The following is a 27416-nucleotide window of genomic DNA, read 5'->3' on the forward strand; positions in this document are numbered from 1 at the left end:
GAACTGATTGCAGTTACAGCATTCAGGAGAGGTGTGCCCTGAAAGTTATGGTGACGTCTTCTTGGTATAGTAAAACATTGCTAAAATATCCCTTGGTATTTTGAATTTTATGTGCCTAAAATGTATGAAAGACTTTTCTTACTCATATGCACATAAACAGATGCTAAATGGAGAAGTCTGTGGTCTGTCACATCTGCTCCAGCACTGTATTTAACCACTATCCTGCCTTCTCCCTTATCCCTCCCCATTACTTTATTAATGTTTATCCTTTTTCATTTTTTTGCGTCCTTGTTTAAACGTCAAGGAGTGTGTTTTTTGGATAGACATGTTTTTACCTTTCATCAGCTGCTGTTTTGCTTAGGAACATTCTGTTTTAGGTAATTAGTGCTGTAATGCATTTTTTTTTTTCTTGCTGCGCTGTAACTTCAAATTATGATAGTTCTAGGTTGCCATTCTTTTTGCAGTGCTGCATATCTTTCTGTCTTGTTCTCCCAAGCTGACCCTGGAAATGTGTCATTGTGTTTCAAAGAAATGCTCTAGTAACCACTTACTAGGCAAACAAAATCTGTAGCAACTCTTCTCTACTAACCACTTATTTTAAGCAAGCTGAAATACATTGTTGATTAGTGTATAAATGCTTATTTGTTTTGAATATCCAGAGGCAGTTTGAAGGTCCATTCAACAAATCATGAATGTTAATAGTTACAGTTATAGAAGGAAAGTAATCCAATTTCTAAACTGCAACTTTTATTTACCATTTAAAATGTTTTTGCTGTTTTGTTTCATGTGACTTTAATTTCTCTTTGTCTACCTTTAAATTAGCTTTAATTTCTTATTATTTAAAGGTACCATCTTGGGAGACTTCACAAAAATCAGGTACCCAATGTGGTTAAAAGAATCTGTACGGCAATTTACTGAAATGGCTGTTTTGTCTTGTGCAGTGTGGAAGTCAGTTTTTAACTCCCAAATGACATACGTAAAGCTACTGTTGGGCAGCTGCCTGGAGGCTGTTGTTTACAGAAGTTAGAAAGCTGAACTGATGGGATGTTTGTGTGTTAGTCAGCTACAAAAACAAGACTTTAAAAAATGTTCAACGATGATTCATAATGAAACTAGCATTTCCTAACTGTGTCATCTTGCTCTTCATGTGCTGACAGGATAGACATGGCAGAAAGCTTGGAAATGGAAGGTTCTGTTGATTGGAAAGAGAGATGTATGAGTCTGGAGTCACAGCTGCTAAAATTCCGCATCCAGGCCAGTAAGATCAGGGAGCTGTTAGCAGAGAAGGTAAGTGCTAAAATGAGGAAAGGACTGGAGATTATATCCATATATAGAATTGCAAAAGACAAGGTGAGGAACTCAACAGTCACACCTGCACTGGCTTAAATGGTACATTACCTCTTTTTTTTGTGTGCTTTTTTTTCTTGAGAAGTACTGTTATTTCAGAATTGCGCAAAAGCTAACACTTGTATTGAGTGGTATTGTGTAGTTTTCATTACTAGATATAGTAACAGTTAATGCAGGTTGGATACTTGACTCTAATCTGATTTGTAATATTTAAAATAAGTAATACTGTCTTCTATGGAAAAATGATACATCATTGAATAAAGGACTTACTTAACAACAATGTTCAGCTTACAAAGTTTGATTGCTACTTGGCGAAAGTGAATATTTATGCTGTTTAAATTGAACACAGCCAGAATTAATGCATGTTCCAGTTTACAGCATAACCTGTATTTCATTTACAGAATAGGATTGTACTACATAATTTGTTAGTACATTTAAAGTTAGTGGCAACTAACCCATAACCTGAGTGTATTGTAAAGCAGAATGTAAAACTGAATGCTTTTATTGTCCCCCTCCTGGTTTGTAGATTAAGTACTTCTTCCAGTCATCCATTTTCAGCATACACACACACACACACACACACACACACACACACATACACACGTATACACTGGGAGATTTTGGAACCTCACCATTTCAGCTACACGCATGACTTTGGGATGTGCAGGGATTCTTAGAACTCCAGAAAACACACTCAGTAACCCACATTGCTAGTATGGTATTAGATTTATAACATTTTGCATCAGAAAGAGAAATAAGGTGCTGCATATCTTCAGAATGAAAATACTTTTTAACATGAACATTTAAGGTATTATCTTTGAAAAATATGATGTAAAGTACTGGAAGAAACAGACTGAAAAGAGACTCATGTTCCAAAATATGAAAGTATAGCTATCCTAAATGAACTGAGTTGGTTAGTACTGCTACAAATGATTTTTAATGTAAAGCAAATGAAAATTATGCTTATAAATGACACATATTATAAGAGTGTATTTTTTTATAACTGGCATATGACAAGACACTTGGCAGATTATGTTGGCAATAATATTTGGCAGAAGGTCATATTTATAATGCTGCAGCTAGATATACTAAACATTGTGAGATACTGCTACATCAGAATTATGCTCCTTAATTAAAAAGAAAATAATAAAATTGGTGAGGATGGTGGAGACCTCCTTTGTAGTTATCTTCATGACAACATGTCTGATGACATGCCGTTCATATTAGCAGACTGAAGTAGATAAGCTAGTCTTGCAGTGATGGGATTCAGATCTGTGATTACTAATTGTGAATATTCATGTGTCTTATCTAAAGTTAGTTCAGTTTTAGCTGACTTACTGGTGTCTGATAGTTCATGTTTGACTGTGACTAGGGCCTTTCATTGTTTGTCAGTACTTTATATTGAACCTGTCTTTTCTACTGTACTCTTTCTGTCTGCTTGTTGATACTGGGGTCGTATTGAGTACCATTTTTTTCTTATTTTCAGGAATTTAATTCGTGACTGTTACAGGTTTCACTGCTGTGGCAGTGCATGCTAAAAACTGCCTTCATTTCTCTCTGTCAGCCTTCAAAGTAATTTGCTGCTGTCAGACTTTTGTTTGAATACCGCTTTGTCATTTTAATTTCATATAGCCGTGTGGTGGTGTGAACCTTGGCTCTAGTTCATTGTCGTTGTTAAAGTGACACCCTGACTCCACCTGTAAAATGGGAAAAAGGATTGCGAATGGATGGATGGTAGCCACATTTAACAGTATTTACACAGTGGTGTTGTGTAAGTAGTGATTTTTAGAGTACCATTCCTTCTTGCTTTTGGGCAATGCAGTAGCCATAACATTACTGTATAGTGCATTCTCAAAGACTAGGAACTTTTAGGGTACAAGTACATATGAAAATGCTATTAGAAAATCAGCCTTGTACCTTCTCGATGAGATGGGCTGTACTACTGCCTCGTGCAATAATTTCCAGGGCTGTGATTCTTCCTGTGCTGCTTAGTATTTTTCCTCAGGCCTGTCCTGAAACATCCCCAGGCCAGCTGCCTTCCATGGTCCTTCTCCCTCTGGTTTCTTTCCCTCCAGTTGTGCTGCACCTGTTTGCCTCTAAACAGTGAAGTACTTCCAAATAATATGCCATTTTAAATTCTCTCTTCTTGTATATTAATGTCTGTTATAATCTCTGCACATTCCTGAGCAATTGCGTTCCCTTCACCGTTTGCTCATTTCATATCATCACTGATGTGCTCCCATTCAGTGTACAGGATGGATTTTGTTGCATTGTGATGTTAGGTTTAAAGTAGGTACAATAAAAAAATAGCATAACATGGTATAAGTCAGAAATGAACCTCTCAAAATGCAGAAGTCGGGATTGACACATTTTTGTGTAATGAATAATGCAATTTATGCAAACAGTTACCAAGCGTTGTCACAATGCTGCTATATTTTTCTTCTATTAATTTCAGCTATGCAGTGTGGTTCATCCTTTTCAGTAATTTTGAGAGATGTGAAAGATCAAAACAAAATAAAGGTCGTAATTTTTTACCTAGAGGTAACAATGTTGCATTTTGCTCTGTGTCTTCAGAATATTTTGCCTGAGGTAACAGAGCAATGGGGTGTGTCTTCTTTTTTTTTTTTTATCATTGGTGGTCAGCAATAAGAACAGTCCCTTTGTATTTGAAGCTTGTGTCTGCGAGCAGAAATTTTACTTTTTTCTACTCTGTGCATAGGGCTTTGCCCAATATAACAGATCATTGAAGTGTATGTCTCCTTTTCTTTTAAATTATGGGTGGTTAGTAGTAAGGAAGAGAAGTCCTCCTGTATGTAAATCTTGTGTCTGAGAACAGACGCTTATTTTAACTTTTTACTGCTCTGTGTCTAGGGCTTTGCCCAAGGTAACAGTGTTGAGATGTATGTCTTCTTTATTTTAAATCACTGGTGGTCAGTAGTAAGGGAGAGAGGTCCCTCTGTATTTAAAGCTTGTATTTGTAAGCAGATGATTATTTTAACTTTGTCATGTGTGAGTGTTTTTGTGTGTGTGTATATATGTGTGTGTGTGTGTGTGTGTGTGTGTGTGTGTTTGTGTAGGGCTGTGCCTGAGGATTGGGGGTGTGCCTTCTTTTCATTTTAATCATTGGTGGTCAGTAGTAAGGAAAAGGAGTCCCTCTGGATTTAAAGCTTGCAACTGTGAATGAATTTTAGCTCAGTGGCCATATGCACGTGCACGCATATGATGCAAATATGCCTTCTGCTCATTTTTGCATGTTAGTCATATTAGTGTTCAGTTCTCCTGTTGAAGAAATTTATTTTAAGGAAACCGCTAGAAAGGTGATGCAGCATTTTGAATGTGAATCTAGAGAACTTTCTGATGAGCAGAAGAGACACTATAACTTATTAGAGTTAGGATCCCCTATGCTAGCCCCTGCCCCGTCAGTTTTGGAGGCCTTTCTTGATACATTTGCTTCCACTTGTACCTCTCCTGATTCTTGGCCACCAGGTGACTTTAAGAGGCCTGATGGGTTTTACAAAGTGCCAGAGGATCTAAAGTGCCTCTATAAAAATCCTTTGGTGGATTCTTCTGTGTTTTCTATATCCACTGACAATCCTTCCAGACTTCTGCATGCTGCTGATGTTTTCCCTTCTGACAGAGACAGATAACAGAAAATGGGGAATACTAGGACCACAGATCTTTACCTACATAAGGAAATAAATAAAAGAAGATGGAGGGATAGGATCCCCCTGCAGTGGAATAGGCTCCCCTTACAGGTAAAGCAATGTGATTCCTTGTTGTCGTCTAAAAATTGCTTGGAAAACTGGATAGGCAACCTTAACATTACACTGGGACATACAGGCCTTACTCTGTTTGTAAGGGGTGGTAGAGCCTGTATTAATGGCAATGTGCACATGGCCACTGGTCTGATTGTCTTGTAAATCCTATGATTCTACATGGTCATGGTGCAGTCAAACCTTCTGTTTATCAGAAGGAGATTGGATTTTCTTTTTTTAGACCTGCAAGATGCCTATATCCACATCAGTATCCTGAGAGAGTCCAGGAAATATTTCTGCTTCTGCACAGGTCACCAGTCCCATACCCTTCCTTTTGGACTTACCTTAGCATTCAAGGTATTTATCAAATGCTTGACCTTAGCAGCAGCCCATCATTGGTTACAGGTAGCCAAGGTATTCCAATACCAAGATGACTGCCTTCTAACTTTTCATATGGTTCAGGCTCTGACAGCAGCAAAGAAGTCTCTGATCTCCATATTCCACTCTCTTGGCATCACAGTAAACCTTATAAAGTTCAGTTAATTTCTCCCAGCTGCTCAGATTATTGAGCTGCAGTATGAACACAGTTATATGCAAAGCAAATTTGCCAGCTTACATGATACAGTCACTGCAATGCAAGATCTCCCAGATTTGGACTCATAAAATGTTTCATCTCATCTTGTTTATCTGTTTGATTATCACTCTGTCTATCTACCTGCCTGCCTATCAAGGCTCTAGGTATAATAACAGCATTCATCTTTTTTAAAACCTTTATTGAATTATCACTTAAGATATGGGCAAACGTACATTTAGTATGGTTTGTTTTCTTTTACATAACATATGCCCAGTTGCAAACATTAAATATTACATATATTCTTTTGTATAATTACCATAAATCCAACATTATATAAATTGATGAATTCTTGCCTTCCCTTAAAACTCACTCCTCCTCCAAAACATTATTCTGCATATATTGTGCCCACAATTTCCATTTTTTTCTATGTAATTTGTTCTTATCCTTTTCTAAAGATCCCGCTTCCAGTTCTTTTATCCATGTTACAATATTCAATACTTCAACTACAGATGGTTTAGACTTTGATTTACATTTTCTAGTAATTGTTTTTTGGCAGCCACTAGAATTAAACTTAACAATTTCTTACTATGTCTAGGCAATTGAGATCCTGTTTCCCAGCTCAAAAAAATCATGTCCTTAGTTATACCCATTTGCTCATCCAGTGTTTCTGACAGAGTTCTCTGGAGGAATTTTTTTAAAGTCTGCCAACTCATTACACTCCCAAAATATATGTCCCCAGTTACCTCTTTCTTCCCCATCGCTCTGCCAGTATTTGCAATCTACCTAATGAAAAAAATCTTTGGAGCCTGCTTGGGGTAATTTCCAAACAAAAATCCTAATTCGTCTACATGTTGTTGCATATTTGGGAGCCATACATATGTCCTCCCATTGTTTCCTTGTGAATTGCTTATTAAGTCTCTCTTCCCAGTCTTCTCCGATTGATTCCTATAAATAGTGTGCAAATACCTTGGTTTCACTGTCAGTTTTCTACAATAAATTCCAGCCCCCTCCTGTCTATCTTGTGTACCCCTAATACCAGTCATCCCTTTTGGTAAAATCTCCTTTCTCTATTCTTGTGTTGGCTTAGTTCTTAGAATACTTTCTGCTACTTTATGAATATAATATTTTGTATGGTTATTATTCTCTTTAAGGATCTGCATCCAAAATCCCATACTCTCCTTGTTTCTTAAAGTTCCCCATTGCTTCACCATCCCATTCCACTTTGAATTAATGTTTTCCGCTTGTGTTATGTATATGAGCCTTAACTTTGTGGCTCTAAAATATATCCCTTCAAATCAAAACCACCTTGTCCTATTGGAAGGATCAACTTATCCCACTTGACTTTTGCCCTTTTCCCCTCCCAGATAAAATCCTTCAACTCTTTATTAATTACTGTCCTCAACTTCTCCTCTGATAAAAATATACCTGACCTGTATATAAAACTATTTTATTTTTTATTTGACATTTGTTAACCGGGAAAGTCCGACTTGGAACAAAGCCAATTTTCAGTGGAGGCCCAGGTAGAAATGCTCCAGATGCATGTCTTTGTGATGTGGGAGGAAACTGGAGCACCCGGAGGAAACCCACACAAACACAGGAAGGACATGCAGACTCCACACAGAAGGCATCCCAGCCGAGAATCAAACTGGAGAACCTCTTGCTGTGAGCCAACAACGCTACTGCTGCACCATTGTGCCGTAAAACTAAAGAGACTAAAAACATTTTCACTGCTTGTAACTTGCTATCCATATCCAAAAACATTTGTTTATCTTTTGTTTAGTCTATTCCCACGTATCCTTATCTGCTATAACAGAATCCTTTTTAATCCATAATCCTAAATGCTTCATTTTATTTTGTCCCTCTAAATATAGGTATTATTAAACTAATTTATGTGTTTGTACATAGTTTACAGCTATAACTTTTGTTTTGTCTTCATTAATCTTATATCCTGAATAGATTTGAAACTGTCTCAAAGTGTTCCACAACACTGAGACGTCATTTTCTGGTTTTGTCACTGCAGTAATATCACCTGCAAATAAAGCGAACTTTTCTTGATTACCATGCCAGTTATATCTTGAATTTGAGTCCCTTATTTACTTTGCCAGTGGCTGTAAATATAAGCAAATAACAAATGGGAAAGTGGACATCCCTATCTGGTTCTTCTATCAGACACAGCTTATCAGAGAGGAACCCTTCCACTTTAATTTTTGCATCAGATCCCTCATATATCCTTCTAATTAATCTTATTGTATCAGAGAATACAAATTCTTCCACTGTCCTACCTATAAAATCTCATCTTACTCTATTGAATGCTTTCTCTGCATCAAGAGCCACCAATACCAGTGGTATTTGCTTACATTCTGCTTACCACTGGATCATCATTGTTCTGTTAATGTCAACTGTTTGCTTCCTCTCCAAAAAAGCACATTGATTCATAGCTGTTAATTTTGGCAATACCTTTGTCACTCATTTCGCTACTACAGATATAAACACTTTATAATCATAGTTTAGAATCAAACTGGGCCTATATGAAGCTGGGTCTGATAGGTCTTTACCATCTTTAGGTATTATAGCCACCATAGCTTTCTTCCAGGATGTTGGTGCTTCCCCTCCCTTAAAACTACTGACAAAACTTCCAGATTTTTATCAGTTTCTTCCCTCCTAGCTTCCAAACTTCCACTGGAGTACCATTTATTCCTGTAGACTTTTCAGCAGATTAATTATTAGTCACAATTTTTGTCTCATCTCCTATCCTGTTAATTGTTGAGCCTCATCCACTTCTAACCTTGACAAATTTGAGTATCCCATAAATATTTCTATTTGTGCCCTTTATTGATTTCAACATTTATCTGCTTTATATAAATTTTCTGAAACTTATATAGTATCTATAATACCGCTACAGGATCTCTGGTTATTTTTCTTGTTATAGGTTCCCTAAGTTCGGCAACAACCTTTTCTACTTTCTGTTGTCTAATTCATTGTGTTAAAAGTTTTTGTGCTCTGGATTTATTATCACAAAATGGTTGATTAACAGCAATCTTTCTAAATGTATACATATTATACAGATACTCCCTTATTTTCTGTTTAACATTGTGCAGTTGCACCTCTTGTTCTTTGATATTCCCCTTGTTGTGTAGTACTTTAAACTTTGTCAGTCACTCTAAATAAATCTTGTTACTTCTTAACCATTTCTCTCTTTCTTTTATTCCTATCCTATTTTTAAACTCCATTTTCATTTTTTCCTACTCACTTGCTATAAGTTCTGAAGAAATTATCATCTTTCCTAATAACTTCTGAATAATTTCCACTATCAGTTTCTTAAATTCCTCTCTTTATTTTTAACAGATAGGTGGGGAAGTGCCAGGGTCTCATTTTTATTTCATTACCCTACATTTGTCTCTTGGTTATTACTGGCTGATTGATTTTAAATAGTTATTAGATATAGGTTCATAGGTTGGTACTAGGCTGTCGGCCGTAGGGCCTATACAAGCCTAGCCATAACAATTCCCTGGATATTTCTTCCCACACTATTTACTTCCCTGGACTCCTGTCTAGCAGGGCGACTGACGTGATCCCTGGGGTGAATTTCCTTTCTCCCATCCAGTCATCAAGGTTCCTTTTGAAGAGGGCCAAAGAGGTGCTCTGCTTGACATGTATGGGCAGTCTATTCCAGAGTCTGGGGAGTCTCTGGGTCAGGAACCTATCCCTCCAACATGTTTTGTTTATTGTGATGACAAGGTTTAGATCCCTGGAGCATGTGGCTCTGAGGGATTGGGATTTCTTTAAGTGTAGCATGTCCAACAGCTCTGGGTTTGACATGGCCTTGTATGTTAAGCAGAGATCGCCTCGGAGAAGACGATATGCAACAGAGTATAGCTGGAGTTTTTTAAGGCAGTCAGCATAGGGCATCTGCTTTAGGCCTGTGATTCTTTTTGTGAGGTATTTCTGCGGCCTTTCCAGTTGTTGCAGATGTCTTGAGAAGTACATACCAAATGGGGCGTTGTATTCTATAATGGGTCTAATTAGGGATGAGTACAGTGGGACAATGACCTCCTTTTTCTGGATGAAAAGCCCTTAATGATGAGGTGTGCCACATAGAAGGATTTCCTAACTGTTGTGGCAATGTGGTTATTGAAGGTGAGACCACTGTCCACCTTTGTCCCTAAGTCTCTTATCACACTTTCGGTGTTTAGTGTACTGCCATCTATGTGGCAATTCACGGGTACATGTTTTTTCCCAAAGGGGATAACTATACATTTCTTGGCATTGAGCTTGAGCCCATGGCTCTGGCACCAAGCATCTGTTTCTGTAAGGCCCTTTTGTAGAGTATCGACATCATTTGGGGATTCAATAATGGCTCCCAGTTTGCAGTCATCTGCGAACTTTGTTAGCCAGAGTCCCTTAGTGTTGGTCTGTAATTCAGAGAAGTAGATGCCAAACAAGAGAAGTCCCAGGACTGAACCCTGAAGTACTCCAATTGTCACTTGTCTGGAGCTGGATTTGGAGTCAGCTACTTTTACAGTGTGGGTTCTGTCAGTAAGCCAGTTGGCAACCCATCGAGTGACGTAGGAATTAATGCCCAGCTTAGTAAGTTTATCTATGATTCCAGAGTGGGGGATGGTGTCAAAGGCCTTGGCGAGGTCCAGATAGGCTGTGTGGACTGCCTTACCCTCGTCCACGGCTCTGGAGACTGATTCGAAGAAGTCAGTCAGGTTCAGGAGACAAGATCGGCATTTCACGAACCCAAACTGGGTGGGGTCCAGTGTTTTTAAGGTTTCCAATGTCTTTGTTTATAAGTTCCATGATAATACGTTCCATAGCCTTGCAGATCAGGCTCATCAGACTGATGGGGGGGTAGTTCCCGGGATCCAAGGTGGATCCCCCCTTGTGGAGTGGGATAAATGTAGCTGTGCGCCACTCAGTGGGCATGAAACCTGAGGTGAGGGTGTGATTAAACATGACACTTAGGTGAGGTGCCAGTTCATTTTGTATTTCATGTAGTACACAGCCCGGGATGTCATCTGGTCCCATGGATGCTGTAATCTTAGCTTTGGAGAGTGCGATTTTTACCTTTTAGTCCATTATTACTGGAATTTGGCAATCGTCCGGTATTGAGATGGGCCATTTAGGGGGTGAGAGTGGGGTGAAGTTGACACTGAATCGATCAGCCAGGATATTGGCAATATCCTTGGGATCAGTATATTTAATGCCATTCTGTTGTAGCTCAGAGCAGATCTGAGCATTGTCATTTAGATTCTTGACATAGTTATAGAATGCCTTGTGGTTGTCTTTGGAATCTTTGGCAATTTTATTTTCGTAACTAGCTTTGGAGGATTTTATGAAGGATCTCAGCTTCTTACTGAGGCTGGTAAGGGAGTTTTTTGCATCCTGGGATTTTCCTCTTTTCTGCAACAGTTTCTTCCTTTTGTTGTAAAGTTTGTTTATGGCAGGGGACCACCAGATTGGCTTCCTTTTTTGGAGGAGAGCATCTTGGTTCTATTTGGGATGGCACGATTCATGCATGAGCAGATGTGCTCGTACAGTACCTTAGTGTAGGACTCAGCAGTCGAACTTTCAGTTCCCGTCTGCATGGGTGTCATGAAGTTTGTAACTTCTGACTTCAGTAGCATGAAGTTGGCTTTGGAGAAGTTCTTTTTATGGAGGTTTTCTTACTGGGGGGTGGGATGTGGATGTTAAGGGTGATTAGCTTATGGTCTGAGCTGACCAATGAGGGGGTGACCATAGGTGTGGAGCATCGATTTCCCATGTTGGTAATGACCAGGTCTAGGATATTGGAGCCCCTGGTGGGACTATGGATTAGTTGAGCCAGGGCATTGGTATTTATGAATTCCAAGAACCGTTGGGCAAAGGTGTTGGTACAAGAGTAGTTTTCCCAGTTAATGACAGGGTAGTTGAAATCACCCAGTAGTAGGGTGTTTGGTTGTATATTAATATTTTCCAGTATGTTTAGAAATGTGTAGTGAGAATCCTGGGGCATGGTGGGGGATCTGTAGCCAGCTACAATTTGGATTGCAGTCTTACCTAGTGTTAGTTACACCTGGAGAATTTCAGATGCATTGTGTTGGGCAACTAACCTGGTGGTGTGAATATCCTTGGTGAATATGGACACTCCTCCACCTTTAGTGTTTCGATCCTGGTTTGGTGGCCGAAAAGTGTGGTAAGAGTTGTAGCCTGGTATTGCAGGGGTGCTCTCTGGAGCCTTGAACCAGGTCTCAGTTACTGCACAGATATCGATGTTCTTCATTTTTAGGAGTGCCTCGAGAGAGTGTATTTTGAGGTTTAGACTTCTAGCATTGAGTAGCATTACCTTCAGATTTTGCATGCTTGTACCTGTTACGGTGGTGGTTTTGTCCTTTGAACTTTGCCTAAAAAAGGCACTATAGGGGTGGCAAGAGCCTTTGCCAGTAACCTGAATCCCAGGGACGACAGGTGCAGACCATCTCTGGTAAAGCATCATGGTCTGTCGACCATGTCGTCCCAGGCAGACAGATACTGGATCCCCTTTGAATGACATCAGAAGCTTATCCAATTGTTGAAGTCAATCATTTTGTCCTTATATTGTGGTATAATTCTGGGTGAAGGCAGGATGCTACTCAAGGCTGGGGTCATACCTGCCTGGGCCACATGATCCGAGAGCTCTTCCATGTCTCTTTTCATGTAGTCCAGGGAGGTACATCTCAAGTCATTCACTCCAACATGGACAATGACAGAGTCATATTTGTACTTGTTGTGGAGTGACTTGAGTGCCTGAGTTATGTGGCGGATCCTGGCACCCGACAGGCAGCTCACTGTAATTTTCTCCTTGTTCAGCCTGGTGAGTGGGACATCAGTGTGCCTGACTATAGAGTCACCTATGACTAAAATGATAGGCATGTTGTCTTGCCTTAGGAACTGTTGTTTGTTGGCACACTGGTGTTATGAGCTATGTGACACTTTGGTTGTGATTGGTGTTTGTTTGCGTTTCAGCTTCGGAGGTCCTTGCTGCTTGTGCAGGTTACAGTTAAGGGCCTCCGCATATGTGGAGTTAGTGTTTTTATGTGTGGGTGTTGGTGTGAGTTTAGAAGGGCTATGTGTTGCTTGAGGTTTAGTGCGGGTGTCAACCTTCTCCTCTTGACTGTCTAGCACAATCTTGGGTGGAGAGACCTTTCAATAAAATGCACAGAGTCCTGTGAAATATAATTTCTGTCTAGTCTAGCATGGTAATTGTACATTGGGGTATAATATGTAAATTATCTCTGAGTTCCTAGTAGTGAATTCATGTATATTTTTCCCTTCTAAGTCCCGCAGATACATCCTTGCTGTTGCAAATCAAATTCCCGTCCTTAACTTTAAGTAATTTCACTGCTGAAAGCTGATTATTTTTCCCCGGATTATCATAAGCTCCATAATAGCAGTTTTTGGAATATACAATAGAGAGTTGATTATCCAAACTAATTAGGATCTAGGGTAGTTTGGATAATCAAACACACTGAACTGGATAAAAAACTTCCAAAATCTTGTTTTTTCTGCATGCAGGGAATACACTTTTCAACCATTCAGCAATTTCACTGCACAACAAAGAATATTTTTCACACATGAACAGGCTAGTAGTGCAGAAAACATGCAAAAGCAAATTTGTATAATGTTTACATATTCAAACTTTATGATTTTTCCTACCCAAAAATTTTGGAAGACTGTTTTCGTTTAATTGACATTTTGAATAATTGACATTCAGATAATCGACTCTCTACTGTAAATATGTGCCTGTATAATCCTCCTCACTTGCCAGTAGCTCCTTACTACCACAAAATTAACCATTATTATCTTTTTTCCCTTCTTCTGTCACTACTGGAGCTCCTCTAACAATTAGTATAAGTACTCCCCTTTTCCTTTGTCCCTGATATTATGTTGTATATCCATCCTGAAATTCTTTCTTTATCAAATTCACTTGCTCACTTTTTTCCAAAATTGTCCCCTGCAGCATTTCTATTTCCTTTCTGGATTTCTTAATGTAATTCAGTATTCTTACCTTTTTGTTTCTAGCTGTAAAGCCACTCACTTTAAAAGTAATATGTATATTGTAGCCATTATGATAAGAAATTATTATATGCATCACTATATGTCAGTCAAACCAAATGATCATCTCCAGCTTCTATGCCACATGCACTCACCAGTGTCTGGCAGGTTGATCACCCACACAGCTGTCTGTTGTCATCTCCATTTGAACCAGTGTCACACCCCAAAAGACCCCTTGCTTCAATGAAAAATCCTCAAAAAAAAACACACCCAGAACACTCCATAACACACCAACTCAAAACAAACAAAACCATGCATATTCTCAAAAAATGAAGCCTAGCCCTCCCAATAAAAACAACCATCCCAAATTGACAGCTGCACCCTCAGGCATTACCTAACCTAAAATTAAGGTTATCTGTTTAATTTTTATTTATTTATTTAACATTTGTTGACTGGAAATGTCCAAGTAGGATAGAGCCTATTTTCAGAGGAGGTCAGGGAAGAAATGCTCCAAATGCATGTCTTTGGGATGCGTGCTAAACCTCGTGTTACTGCCTGCTCTCTTACTTACACTAACTGCTGTCTGTTCTTGTCTCTTCTCCATTCACCCCAATGCGAAAAGCAGCCTGCATGCTTTAATAAATCAACAACTTCTAGCCTCAAGAAAAAAGTGCACCAGCTATTTTAAAACTAAATTAAATTGTGCACTTTTCTCATAAATGCATTGAGGTACTTAGTCACCGAGAAAACTGCTATTTGTTATTCACCTCCAATAACTTCAAACTTTTTTTACTAAGCTGTTTGGCCATCCACCTTTAAACTTTTTGCTTCTGCCAGCAAACAGTATCCAGAGCTCTCACAATCCACTGTCTGGGCATGCAATCAGCCAATTTCATCGAAACATAAGTACAGAATGCACAGCTGTCCCAACTGCAGACCTCTCAACTCACACCAAACACCTATTTGCTAAAGGACAACATATTTACCACATCCACAGTGTTCTCTCATTTCTACAGCACACATGCCCACACAAGAAAACCATTACTAGACTAATCCAAAGGCATCAATCCAGACATTTACCCACACAGATGCTAGAGAAAACATCTCAACTCTGCATATACCATAGTCAGTGCACTTTTACCATCCATCCACCATCCCAACAGCCAAAGACTACAGCATACCAACCTTAACATGCTTGTGTCCAGCCTTTCATCTTTTCTTGCATTGTAATGACTACATTTCATAAAACTAAAAGAGAAAATAGTAGTTGTTTTAATTTAGTATTTTTATCATATACAAAAATCACTAAAAATGGTTTACTATATAACACGCAGTTTATATCATGAAATGTTTTATTCAAATACTGTTAAGAACAAGCATTGTTTTACTTACATTTACTCTTTTTTTTTCTTTTTTAGTGTCCTTCCAAACATTAATAACATGAAGTGGGGTATATGCCATTCAGTCCTCCACAAGTTTAACAAAGTGAAAACAGGTCTTTCTCAGCCACTTTTTCTTGTAAGCCCTACTTCACAAATGTGATTGATGCTTTATAGTCTCACATTTATTCACTAATTCCAGGGTTGCTGGTCTTCTTCCTATTCATCTCCATCTCCCAACCCCAGAGTCAGGTTCAAGTTCAAGGTACTCTAGATTCTTTTAGTCAACTCCTGTAATTGTGTTTCATCTCCCAAGCAATTTCCTTTGGGACATTGAAAAAGATTTCACTAGCAAAGTCTCTGTTTAGGCTTTATTATCATAAGAATGAGATGCAGAGTCCTCTCATCTTTGTTGGCTCACTTTTTGTTGGACAAACTTTTGCATTTACTGTTTATCCTGTTCTGTATCAAAAAAATTATTTTGATCCTCAGGAAAAAATTCTGAAAACAGCTAGATATAACAGCTTGAATATCACACTACTTCTCGACATTCCCTGATTGCCAGGACACATTTTCTTCTCTTCTGCCTGGTGTACAGTGAATAATAAATGTTAAGTTGTCAATCTCGCCTTCATTCTTGCTTGATGGGTTCAGAGCCGATCCTCGGCACCGACTCGGCACTTGCTTTAGCTCGAGAACTCCTTTTACCAGCTCGAGGCAGCCCCATATCCCATGATGCAAGGCAGTAAGTACCCAGATCTCGTTTGCCGCTTCGCTTAGGAGGTCTTCTTTTTGCCAGCTCCTGGTAAGTTGTTCACTTTTGTGAGTTTAAGCCCCTTTAGTCTAAAAAACTTTATATATATAGTTTTAACTCTAGTTTATACCTTTTCTGACAGAAATTTCCTGTCTCCGTTAATTTTTAGTTAGTCTATCTTAAAACCCTATCCCATCCCCCCCCTGTTAGGGTGTGTGTGTATTGGTTTTATACAATACCTTTTTGGTATTTTATTTAAGTTATTTTTGACTGGTGTGTGTGTGTGTGTGTTTTTCGGCACCATGTCAAAGGAGAGGGTCTCAGGTTTTAAGAAGTGTGACTCGTGCTGTCAGAAAATGTCTCTGACAGACGGTCACACTTCTTGCCTGTATTGTCTGGGCCCTCTTCACCTGCAGGACTCCTGTGCTATTTGTCACTCCTTCAGCCAGAGAGTCCTGCAGGAGAGACATAACAAACTGGTTCTTAGGGGCCTTCTTAAGCCGGAGGGCTCTCCGGCTAAGTCGGCTCCACCAAAACCAGCAAAAGTTTCCAAGGCCCAGGCTTCTGTTTCTAAGCCTGCGGCCTCGGCTCCGACTCGTACTGAGTCGAGATCGGCTCCGGCTGGAGCCGATTCTGGCTTGATATGCCGAAACTGTATTGTCCACTTCGATGTCGGCTCCGATCGGCTCCGACACCCATGTGGCACAGGCATCGGTGTCGGCTCCGATCGGCTCCGACACCGTTACTTTGAAGGCTGTATCGGCTCCGGCTGGAGCCGATACATCGAGGCGTTCTGTCGGCTCCGAGAAGTCGGCGCCGACAGGATCTGTAGTATCGGCTCCGATGGCTCATTCCAGGAAGAGGTCGAGGTCTCCTTCCTTGGAGCCGATACTTTCGGCTCCGGCTTCACCTCTTCTATCGGAACGGAGCCATCGGAGCCGATCTTCAAGGTCATCCAGGTTGTCAGATCATGACCTAGAGAGAGTGGTCAGTAGATTACTCAAGTCACAGGTACTGGCCCAAATGTTACACAGTCCGTCTCAGCAGACGACTGTTGGTCCACACCCCGTTACAGTTCCTCCTTCAACTCTACCCCAGAGCTTGGAGTTGGAGTCTTCGGGCATGGTTACTGCTACGGCTGGAGGACGGATACCCCTTCTGTTCCTTCAGCCTCTACTCTTATCTCCTCTTCCTTAGAGGGATTCGGTGGTCGGGCTTCCATGGTCTCCTCCGAGGGGTGAGTGGCATCGGACCCTTGTCCGAGCCCGCTCTTCCCCTTGGAGCCTCGGCCTTGGTGAGCTCGGCTCCGACATCTGCCTCGGAGGCTTCCCTTTCGGTGGTCCCTGGAGTTCCTAGCTCTTAGGAGCGGGTTCTCTCGGACCTGCCTGGGAGGGGAGCATTCGAGGTGATGAAGAGTGTACTGGCCACTGGTATCAGTCAGCAGTCTGTTCCCGTAGCTCCTCCCTCTATAGTACCTGTTGACATCTCTGCCACTTCTCTTGCTACAGGACCCAGAGATCCTCCGCCTCAGGTTTCCCCATTGGGAATTTCCCCCTCTTCCGAGGATTCTCCTGATGTTTCGGAGATCCTCCTAGGAAGAGGACTTGTAAGAGGAAGCATGTAGACTCCCGAGTCTGTCACTTTGGATACTGACTTTGATGAGTCAGAGGGATCCCCTAGATCCCCCTCTGAGGATGTCTCCTTCTCAGACATCCTAGAACTTCTGAAACAGAGGGGAAACTGGCCCACCAACAATCCCTCTGAGGATGAGTCAGTATACCTAGAGGCGTTTGGATCTCGGCCCTCCACCTCCTGGGTGTCTCCGCCTTTCGACCCCCTTATGCAGGTTATTGCACGAAAGGCGTGGGCAGCTCCTGACTCTGTAGAGCCAGTCCCTAGGAGGCCTTCTAAATTTATCACTGCCCCTAGTGACAAACAATTCCTTACCAAGGGTGTCCCCGCTGATGCCATGGTGGTGGCTGCGGCCACCAAAAAGGAACTTGCAGATCCTTCCGTGCCCGTCCATCCTCCTAATAAGGACTCTAGGACCATGGATAGGTACGGTAAGCGGATGTTTTCCTCAGCGACCTTTGCTATGTGTTCGCTGAATTACCTATGTCACTTCACCAGACTCCAAAGAGATATCCTCAAGGAGCTGGGAGAAGTAGTTCAGGATTCTACAGCTGCAGGGGCTCAAGAAAAGATTGCTTCGCAGCTAGGAACCCTCAATTCCATTGCTAACTCCTCCATGCGGCTAATATCTTATGCTGCGGATGGAGCGAGTAGAGCCGCAGGCACAGGTGTGGCTCTTAGACGCCAAGCCTGGATGCGGCTATGTGATTTTGCGGATCCCTTTAAGGCGTCCTTCACAAATTCTCCCTTTGATGGGTCAGCTTTGTTTGGCCCTCAGGTGAAGGAAACCTTGACCAGGTGTGAGCAGGACGGCAAGACTCTTTCTGCTGTTGGAGTCCGTTTTCCACCCCTTCTAGGCCTTATCCCAAAGGACAGAAGGGTGGGAAGATGTGGTTCCGTAAATCCCAAGGAGTCACGCCCGGATTCACGTGGTCAGTTTACCCCTAGAGGCAGAGGGGTAACAACAACAGACGCCGCTCTAGAGGCAGAGGGGTCCAAGAACCAGGGAAACAGGGAGCCTCTCTCTGATAAGCCCTTTCAACAACCCTGAGGTGTTGCCCGGCTGTCCCTCCTTGGAGGCAGTCGGGAAGATTATCACTGTACCCAGAAGCCTGGCATTCCCTCACTCAAGACAGATGGGTACAGTCGATCATATCCAAGGGTTACATAATTCCTTTCGAGGAAAGTCCTTCCCTCACGTTCCCTTCCAGATGTACCACCCGGTCTAAGGGACTTTGCAGAGTTAGAAATCGCAAAACTACTGCAAAAAAGAGCCATTCAGCCAGTTACAATAGACCATTCAGAGCCCGGAATCTATTTTGGTCCCCAAAAAGACGGGAGACTGGAGACCAATATTGGATCTCAGCAGACTCAACAAGTCTGTCAGGAAGACAAGATTCCGAATGGTCACTCTTCAGTCAATTCTGCCCTTCTTACAGAAGGACAACTGGATGTGCTCAATAGATCTTCAGGATGCGTACTATCACATCAAAATTCACAGACGCTCCAGGAGATTTCTCCGCTTTCGGCTGGGGTCCAGTCACTTTCAGTTCAGAGCCCTGCCCTTTGGTCTCACTACAGCCCCCAGAGTGTTCACCAAATGCATGGCAGTGGTCACGGCTCACCTGAGACGTCAAGGATTCCAGGTGTTCCCGTATCTCGACGACTGGCTCCTGTCAGCCACCACCAGGCATCAGCTTATACAAGCCAGGGATTACACAATAGACCTTTGTTCTCATTTAGGCATCTCAATCAACTTCGAAAAGTCATCCTTGTCGCCCTGCCAGTCTATTACCTTCATAGGCGCAAACTTAAACACTGTTCGGATGTCAGCTACCCTTACAGAACAAAGAGTTTCAGACATTCAGACTCATGTCAGGATCATTCTGGCCAGCAAGAAAATACAGGCCAGAATGGTTCTAAAGGTATTAGGTCTCATGGCTGCGGCCATTACTCTTCTTCCCCTGGCTCGATTCTACATGCGCCTCCTTCAGTGGATGCTGTTCACACAGTGGTCATACCAGCAACTCCCAATGCGTCACCAGATTCTGGTGACACAAACATGCAAAGAACATCTTGCTTGGTGGATCACATCGTCTCAGGTTCACCAAGGCAGGTGCTTTGTACCTCCGTCCCCGATAGCCACTGTCACCACGGATGCCTCCCTGATCGGGTGGGGGGGTCATTATCAGGGCAGGATGGTTCATGGGACGTGGCAACCGTTCGAGTACCATCTGCACATAAATGTCCTGGAGATGAGAGCAGTGCTTTTAACGTTGCAAGCCCTCAACGACTTTCTTCCCGTAGGGACAATTGCAGTCCACACAGACAACATGTCTGTAGTTTGGTATATCAACAAACAGGGCGGAACCAAGTCCTACCCCTTGTGTCGAGAAGCGCTCAGACTTTGGCAATGGGCGATCTCCTCTCATCGGTTTCTGGTAGCAACGCATATCCCTGGGAAAACCAACATTATAGCGGACAGATTGAGCAGAGCTATCCTCATGCCTCACGAGTGGTCTCTCAAGCAGTCTATAGCGGAAGAGATTTTTCTGGAATGGGGTCGTCCATGTTGCGATCTTTTTGCTACTCCCCAAAACAGCAAATGTCCAGACTTCTTCAGCCTCTTCCCTCTATCAGGCCATCCCCCCAGAGACGCTCTGACCCAGGATTGGCCCCAGGGACTTCTTTATGCCTTCCCTCCATTTCCTCTGATCCCTCAGGTGATCCAGAAAGCTACCGTTTTGAGAGCCAAATTGATTCTCATTGCCCCTTACTGGCCTCGACAAGTTTGGTTCCGTTCCTCCATCATCACCTTTTGGTGCAGCCGTGGCATCTGGACCCAGTACCAGATCTACTGATTCACCAATCCGGTCAGCTGCACAGGTCAATCCCTTCTCTCAACCTCACAGCATGGTTGCTCCACTTCCTTCCTTAGCCAGGCTTCCTTTGATCTCTAACCCAGTTAGAGACATCATAGTAGCTTCACTAAAATCCTCTACCAGGAGGATTTACACAAGCAAATGGAAACGTTTCTCTTACTGGGCTAAGGCCCAAAATATTGATCCTTTTACTGCCCCTGTTCAGGCAGTTCTGGACTTCTTAGCAGAGATTTTTCATGCGGGCTCCTCTTCTTCCACAGTCAGAGTTCAATTGGCTGCTATTTCTAATTTTCATGTCGGGATAGCAGATCATAATATTATGTCCCATAGGCTCTGCAGGGCCTTCTTGAAAGGAATTTTCCTACTAAAGCCTCCAATCAGGAATCCTCCTCCTCAGTGGGATCTAAATTTAGTGCTGACATCCTTGATTCTTCCCCCCTTCGAGCCAGCTGTTTCTTGTTCCCTCAAATATCTTTCTTGGAAAACTTTATTCCTAGTGGCTATTACATCTGCCAGGAGGGTGTCTGAACTTCATGCTCTTTCGGTTCGACCCCCCTATTTGGTTTTTCACAAAGACAGAGTATCTTTGAGAACTAATCCATCCTTTTTACCTAAGGTCGCTTCAAAGAATAATCTGAATCAATCCATTGATCTCCCTGTATTTTTTCCTAACTATTCAGATAGAGCTGAACAAAAGCTACATTATCTTGACGTCCACCGTCAACTTAGATATTATTTGGACAGAACAAAAAAATTTAGAAAATCTGATCAACTTTTTGTTTCATATGCTGATAATAAAAAAGGCCTTCCTGTTTCTAAAGTGACTTTGTCCAGATGGCTTTCTTCGGTCATCACTGAAATTTATACGCTCAGGGGAAAACAGCTGTGCTCAAAACCCAAAGCTCATTCAACTAGGAGTTTAGCTACTTCTACAGCTTTTCAAGCTAGACTTCCTTTGGACACTATTTGTGCAGCGGCCACTTGGGCCACTCCTCACACTTTTGTTTCCCATTACAAATTGGACTTGGCCTCCAGGGACAGAGCCAGTTTTGGCTCTACAGTCCTCAAGAGTTTGTTCCATTGAGCCACCCAGGATAGAGGTGCTACGGACGCGGTCCCATCAAGCAAGAATGAAGGCGAGATTGACAACTTAACATTAAGAAGTTATGTACCTACCATAACGTTCCATGTTAGTTGTCTTCTCTCGCCTTCTTTCTTGCGACCCTCCCTCCTTCCCCCTGGCCTGGACAGACCTTGTATCAGAAACTATTATGCTAAAGACCATTCAGACCTGGTCCTTTTCCATCTGTAAGTTTCTTCTTCCTTTGGGAAGTATTTTATGCTTGGTGTTATTGCCCTTTGTCAACAAACGAGATCTGGGTACTTACTGCCTTGCATCATGGGATATGGGGCTGCCTCGAGCTGGTAAAAGGAGTTCTCGAGCTAAAGCAAGTGCCGAGTCGGAGCCGAGGATCGGCTCCGAACCCATCAAGCAAGAAAGAAGGCGAGAGAAGACAACTAACATGGAACGTTATGGTAGGTACATAACTTCTTATTTTCACAAACACTCTGCCATCTCCACTGTTTAATCCTTTGCCCTTCTGCCACAGGTTTGTCGGGATCAACTCTTTTTTGCTGGTATGATTCTTTCTTTACTAATACAGGTCTTGGCTGCTTTTTCATGGCCTGGTCTGGAGCCTACATACAATGGGCCCTTTCAATTAATGAATCCTGCTGTGGAGTACCAGTCTAGTTTATGTGTGCTTTCATAAAATATATATATATATACAGTCTGTTTCTTCCAGTTTTCTGGTACAGCAATAAATCTTAGGATTTCTCTGCATGCTGTGTCCTCTAACGCTACATTTTTTGAAACAGCTCTTCTTGAGTAGTGTCTTAATAATGCAGCCTGTTCTCCATTTTGAACTCTGATTTTTGCATTTTTATCAGTTCATCTTAATATCTGTTTAAATCTTCTTCCATTTGTCCCAGCCTTTTGTTATTTGAGTTTTATGTGCTCCTTCAGTGTTTCATTTATTTTAATCTGCATTGAGCACATTTGATTTATTTTTTTCCTAAAAGTTACTTGAAGCCATCTCTTGTACCAAAGCTGTAGCTTGAACTGCTTTTTGCTGAACAGCTGCAGAAGTCTCCCCAGTCAGTGTTTTCTTTTTACCTTTCTAGTTGATGTTCTGTCAGTTTCTTCTTAGCTGGCATCCAGGCAGAGTACTTGACAGCCTGTAACTGAATTTTACTAAAACTGTCAGAATTCCTAGCCATTATCTCTTAGTTTATTTTTTCACATGGGAGAGCTAAATTTAAGCTGTTGATCAGTGTGCAGCCATCTTGGAAGTCCACCGACAGCATCCATCTTGATGGTATCTCATGCTGTATTCCACAAAAGGGTATTACAGTGAATCAATTGACTGTAGTAGTGACAGACATTCACTCCATTGTCTTGTCAAGTGTGAATTTCCAGGATGGGCAGCTGGCATTTTCCAAAGGGGATGCATCTTCCAAACATGACTAAAGGCAATTTCTTTATATTAGTGGTGGTCACCAAGGATTTATCTGTTGAAGGAGGGAAAGGAGAGAATTACAATAGGCAGATCTTCTGAATTTATCCTGCATATCATCATTTCCTTTGTTGCTCCAAGGTTTCCTAGAACTTCCTTCCCAAGAAGTGATATCCCTCTGCTCCAATAACATGGCTATAACTTTGTATCCCAACAAGCTAGAGGGAGATCTTACTACTGTCCCTTATGTTGACAAGCCACAAGGGTGTGGGAATGGGCTCTTCAGTTAGTTTGATTTTCAGTGGCCAACCATATTCTGCAGTTGCCAGTTATCTGAGAAATAATTTTAGTTATGGAAGATAAGCTTAGTTATAAAATTATTGTTTGACATTGCTCCACAAATGATCCTCACCCACTTGTTTAGTTTGAAATTGCAGCAAAAGAAGGGCATGCCCTGCTTTGACCTCATTGCTTTACTAACATCACCAAGTGCATCAGGTATTTCTCACTCATTCCTCCTCTGTAGGGAATACCCCAGTCATGCTGTTCTCTAGAAATGGCTTCATTGACTCTTCTGCAGTTTTCTGACATTTCTTCTGATGATGAGTTTTATCCAGAAAATGTAACAGTGCAAATTCAAAGTTATTTTCATAGACCTTTTATTGCTTTGGCAGATTTGGCTTTGGCTGTTCTTGCATATTCTCCTGCCAAAGCCCTTGTAACTACATCCATTCAAGACTCTGCTGACCCAGACATAAGGCAAACTTCACCTGGATATTCATTCCTTCAAGTTAACTGCATAGCTTCTCTTGTTCCAGTATTGGCTAATAATTCCTCTTTATCATCTCAAATGCTTTAAACAATTTCTTCACCACAGAAACTGAATACCCATAAGGCTTATAGAGATGAGTGTCCTGTTTCTCTGTTTGGGCCACAGGCAAAGGATGTCCCTGGTTTATGCATCCTCAACTATCTTGCTTATTTCAAGACTGAGTTATTTCACCATCAAAGTCCATCTTGCAGCCATTTCTGTTTTAAAGTTTCATCTGCTCTTCTCTGGCTTTAATAAAGATTTGCAAAACCTTTCTAAAAGATGCATAACAGACCTCCTGTATGAGATGCTGTACCTTCTTGGGATTTATACTTTTTGAGTTAGAAAAGCTGAAGTTCTCCCCTTTGAACCTGCAGTTTTATGCAGACTTGAAATACCTTTCTTGGAAGTATTTATTCCTTGTGCTTTTCACTTTGTCCAGATGAATCTCTGAAATGCCTGTATTATCAGTCAGGTCTCCTTATTTGACATTTTGGAAGAACAGGGTCACTGTCCACACAAACCCTTCCTTTCCACCAAAAGTTGCTACTATGACTAATTTCATTCAGTATATCCATGTTCATGTGTTTCATGGTATTATAACCATGAAAAGTATTTTTCCATTACTTTGACATGCACAGACGTTTAAGGTTCTATGTTGAGAGGACAAATCTTTCCATAAGGATAAGATAAAGTTGTTTGCCACCTAATATAAAAGCTTGCAATTTGTTGTGTCGGACAGGAATCAGAACCATTTACCTGCTGCCCCACAGCATACTCTTTAGCTCAAGCATTCCTGTCATACCACACCTTTTTCTGTTGTTGGGCTTCTGCCAGGTTCTCCTGGGCCAAGCCCATGAGTTCCCTGAGCCTTGTCCTGAGGGTTAGGACGTATGCCACAACAGACTCCTTGTGAGACTCACACTCACCTTCCCACTCATCTCAAATTAAATCTAGAGGTCCCCTCACCCTATGCCTATACAACAACTCAAAGGGTGAACAACCTGTGGATTCCTGGGGAACTTCTCTGTAAGCAAACAGATGAGACAAATATTTGTCCCACTCCCTCTTAAACTGATCTGCAAATGCCCGTAGCATGGACTTGATTGTAGAGTTTATCCTCTCAACAAGACCATTTGTCTGGGGATGGTAGGGGGTGGTCTTCCTCACAGGACTTCCACAGACAAGCCAGCAGGTCTGACATGAAATTGGCACCTCTTTCAGTCAGTATTTCTTTTGGGAAACCTACCCTGCTGAAAATCTCTAACAAAGCATTTGCCACCTTCTTTGCCTCAATGGAGGACAAAGCCACTGCCTCAGGGTATTGTGCAGCATAATCCACTACCACTATGATATACTTTTTCCTTGTGAAACTTGGGGTACTCAGCGGACCCACAATATTCATAGCTACTATCTGAAATGGCTCTTCAATCACATGCAAAGGCATCAAAGGAGCCTTCACCTTGTCTCCTGCGTTGCCTACCTTTTGGCACTGCTCACAGGTCCTGCAGTACCCTGTTACATTTTTGGAAATTCCAAGCCAATAGAAGTTCTGCATAATACGCCTCTTTGTATGTTTTATGCCCATATAACCTGCAAAGGGAATATCATGGGCTATGGCTAGAACCACCAGACAGTAGGCTCTAGGCACTACCAACTGCTGTACTCTCTCACCTTCTAGCCCTCCCTCAGGGGTCCACTCTCTGTACAGTAATCCTTTGTCCCAGTATACAGATTCCCCCTTTCCTTGACAATCAGGTGCCTCCCTAGCTACCTGCCTCAGGCCTTGCAATGTAGGATCTGAGAGCTGAGCCTGTCTCAACTCTCTCCTTGTAACCCTTCCCAGCTCCCCTTCCACAGCAAGTCTGGCATCCCCCGACAGTGGTGCCTCACTGTCAGCCTGGGTACTACTACTCACCTCTACCTTTGCAGTCACTTTGTCCAAGGTACCATTAGTACCCCCAAGCAGCTGTGGCTCACATTCAGTCTCACTGCTACAGAGTAGCTCCCTCCCTGAAGTAACCACCTCACCAGTCCTGGCTGCAAGTATGCAGTCTGGATCTCCCCCAGGCTGCCAGACCCACATGCTTGTCTCCTAGCCTGACTGCGTGTAACTGCATAAGCATGTGGTACTGCCTCATCCAAATCCTTCCGTATCAGGACATCTGCAGGATGATATTTCAGTACCCCTGTTGTCTCAAGACAACCTACTATTGGCATTTTGTCTTTCCCACTTACTTGCTCCCTCAACTTTTGTTCCCCACCTTGCCTCCATGGACACCTGTATGCCACATGGCCCCACTGGTTGCATTCAAAACATTTAACCCTAGCTCCTGGATGTGTACCTGGACTAGTGGCAGATTCTGTTGGGTGAGTCTGTGCTGCCTACCATGGGTTCCTTTAGACCCATGAGCAGTACTGGGGGTCCCTTTCCTATGCAGGGCTGCCCTGCTTGCCAGGTATAGGTCTCCCTTCGTCCCAAACTCATCTGAAGTAGCACATTGTGTATCAGCTAACCAGATCCTCTTGTCCTCAGGCAAAGTGCTAAGAGTTTGTTCCCTCACCAAAAGGTCTGCTAGCCCGTCAGAAGTGGTGATCTGACATCCACTCACCCACCTATGAAAATAAGCAGTCAGTTCAGCAACATATTCACACACACTTTCATCTGCCTTGCATCTATGCTCTCAAAACTTTTTCCTATACGCTTCAGGTGTTAGCTTAAACAATTCTAACAAGTGATTTTTAACAGCAGTATAATCAAAACATGCAATGTCAGACATTTTTGACAAAACAGTTGCAGCTTTACAATGGAGTAAGGGGGTCAGGAACCATACCCAGAGCCTTTGGTCAACACCATACTGTTTGCATACCCTCTCAAACATATGAATGAAACTATCAAAATTATCCCCCTCTTTAAATTGCGGAAGACAATTGCTGACCATTTGTGCTTCTAGGGTCCAGTTACTCCCTTCCCCATTACCTCCATGACTCTGGCAAAGAGTCAGCATTTCCCTCTCATGCCTCCTCTTCTGTCTCCAAACGCCTGGCCTCCAACTCAAGTCTCTTTAACTCCAGATGGATTTTTAAGTCCTCTGCAGAAAGGTTGAACTGTCAGTTCTCCAAGGGTATTATATCTCCACTGCCAGTCTGATTGTCCTCCTGGTTTCTGTTTTCTGATGCAGCTGTAACCAAGGCTGCAATCATGTCTGCCTTAGTCAGGTTTCCATGCACCAGTCCCCTAGCCTGGCACATCTCAGCCATCTGGCTCCTTGTCAGCTTTCCATACTCCTCTGCTGACATGCTGCCTGCTCACCCTGACTAACTAAGCTAACAAAAGAAATAAAACATTTGTGATCTGAACTGAGTATTCACTGTGTTGCAGATTTAGAGTACAAAACACCTTCAAAGTTCACTGTACACAAGCAACAGGAATTCACTCTACCCACACCACTACAATCCAATTAGTATTTGCCAACCAATTAATATGTGATGCGGATATCCCACCACTGCCAAACAATTAATTTGTGGTGTGGATATCCCACCACTGCTAAACAATTAATATGTGACCCCCATGCCCTGGCCCAGCAATCAAGGAGCCTCAGTCCTCACCACTAACACCAGTGAGGGGCATCTCGTATAGGAGGAAAGGATAACAAATACACACAGTAAAGTGCATTTTCCCTTAAGAGCACACAGAGATCACAGTCAGTCCGGGGCTGGTTGCTCCCTTGCTCTCTAGGTCCCCAATAA

At 42.1% G+C, this 27416-nt stretch overlaps 1 protein-coding gene across 1 annotated transcript in view; it reads left to right on the forward strand.

Annotated features, from left to right (window-relative positions):
• The first annotated feature begins 1162 nt into the window (after positions 1 to 1162).
• Positions 1163 to 27416, forward strand: part of PLEKHH2 (pleckstrin homology, MyTH4 and FERM domain containing H2) — a 1501506-nt gene continuing 1475252 nt past the window's right edge. Inside the window, exon 1 of the mRNA XM_044075068.1 lies at positions 1163 to 1287. Within this exon, the coding sequence (XP_043931003.1) occupies positions 1165 to 1287 (123 nt within the window). The 5' untranslated portion in view covers positions 1163 to 1164. The remainder of the gene's footprint in view (positions 1288 to 27416) is intronic.

Source organism: Protopterus annectens, chromosome 6.part0 (genome assembly GCF_019279795.1).
Source record: "Protopterus annectens isolate FY-2018-M chromosome 6.part0, PAN1.0, whole genome shotgun sequence".
NCBI lineage: Eukaryota > Metazoa > Chordata > Ceratodontiformes > Protopteridae > Protopterus > Protopterus annectens.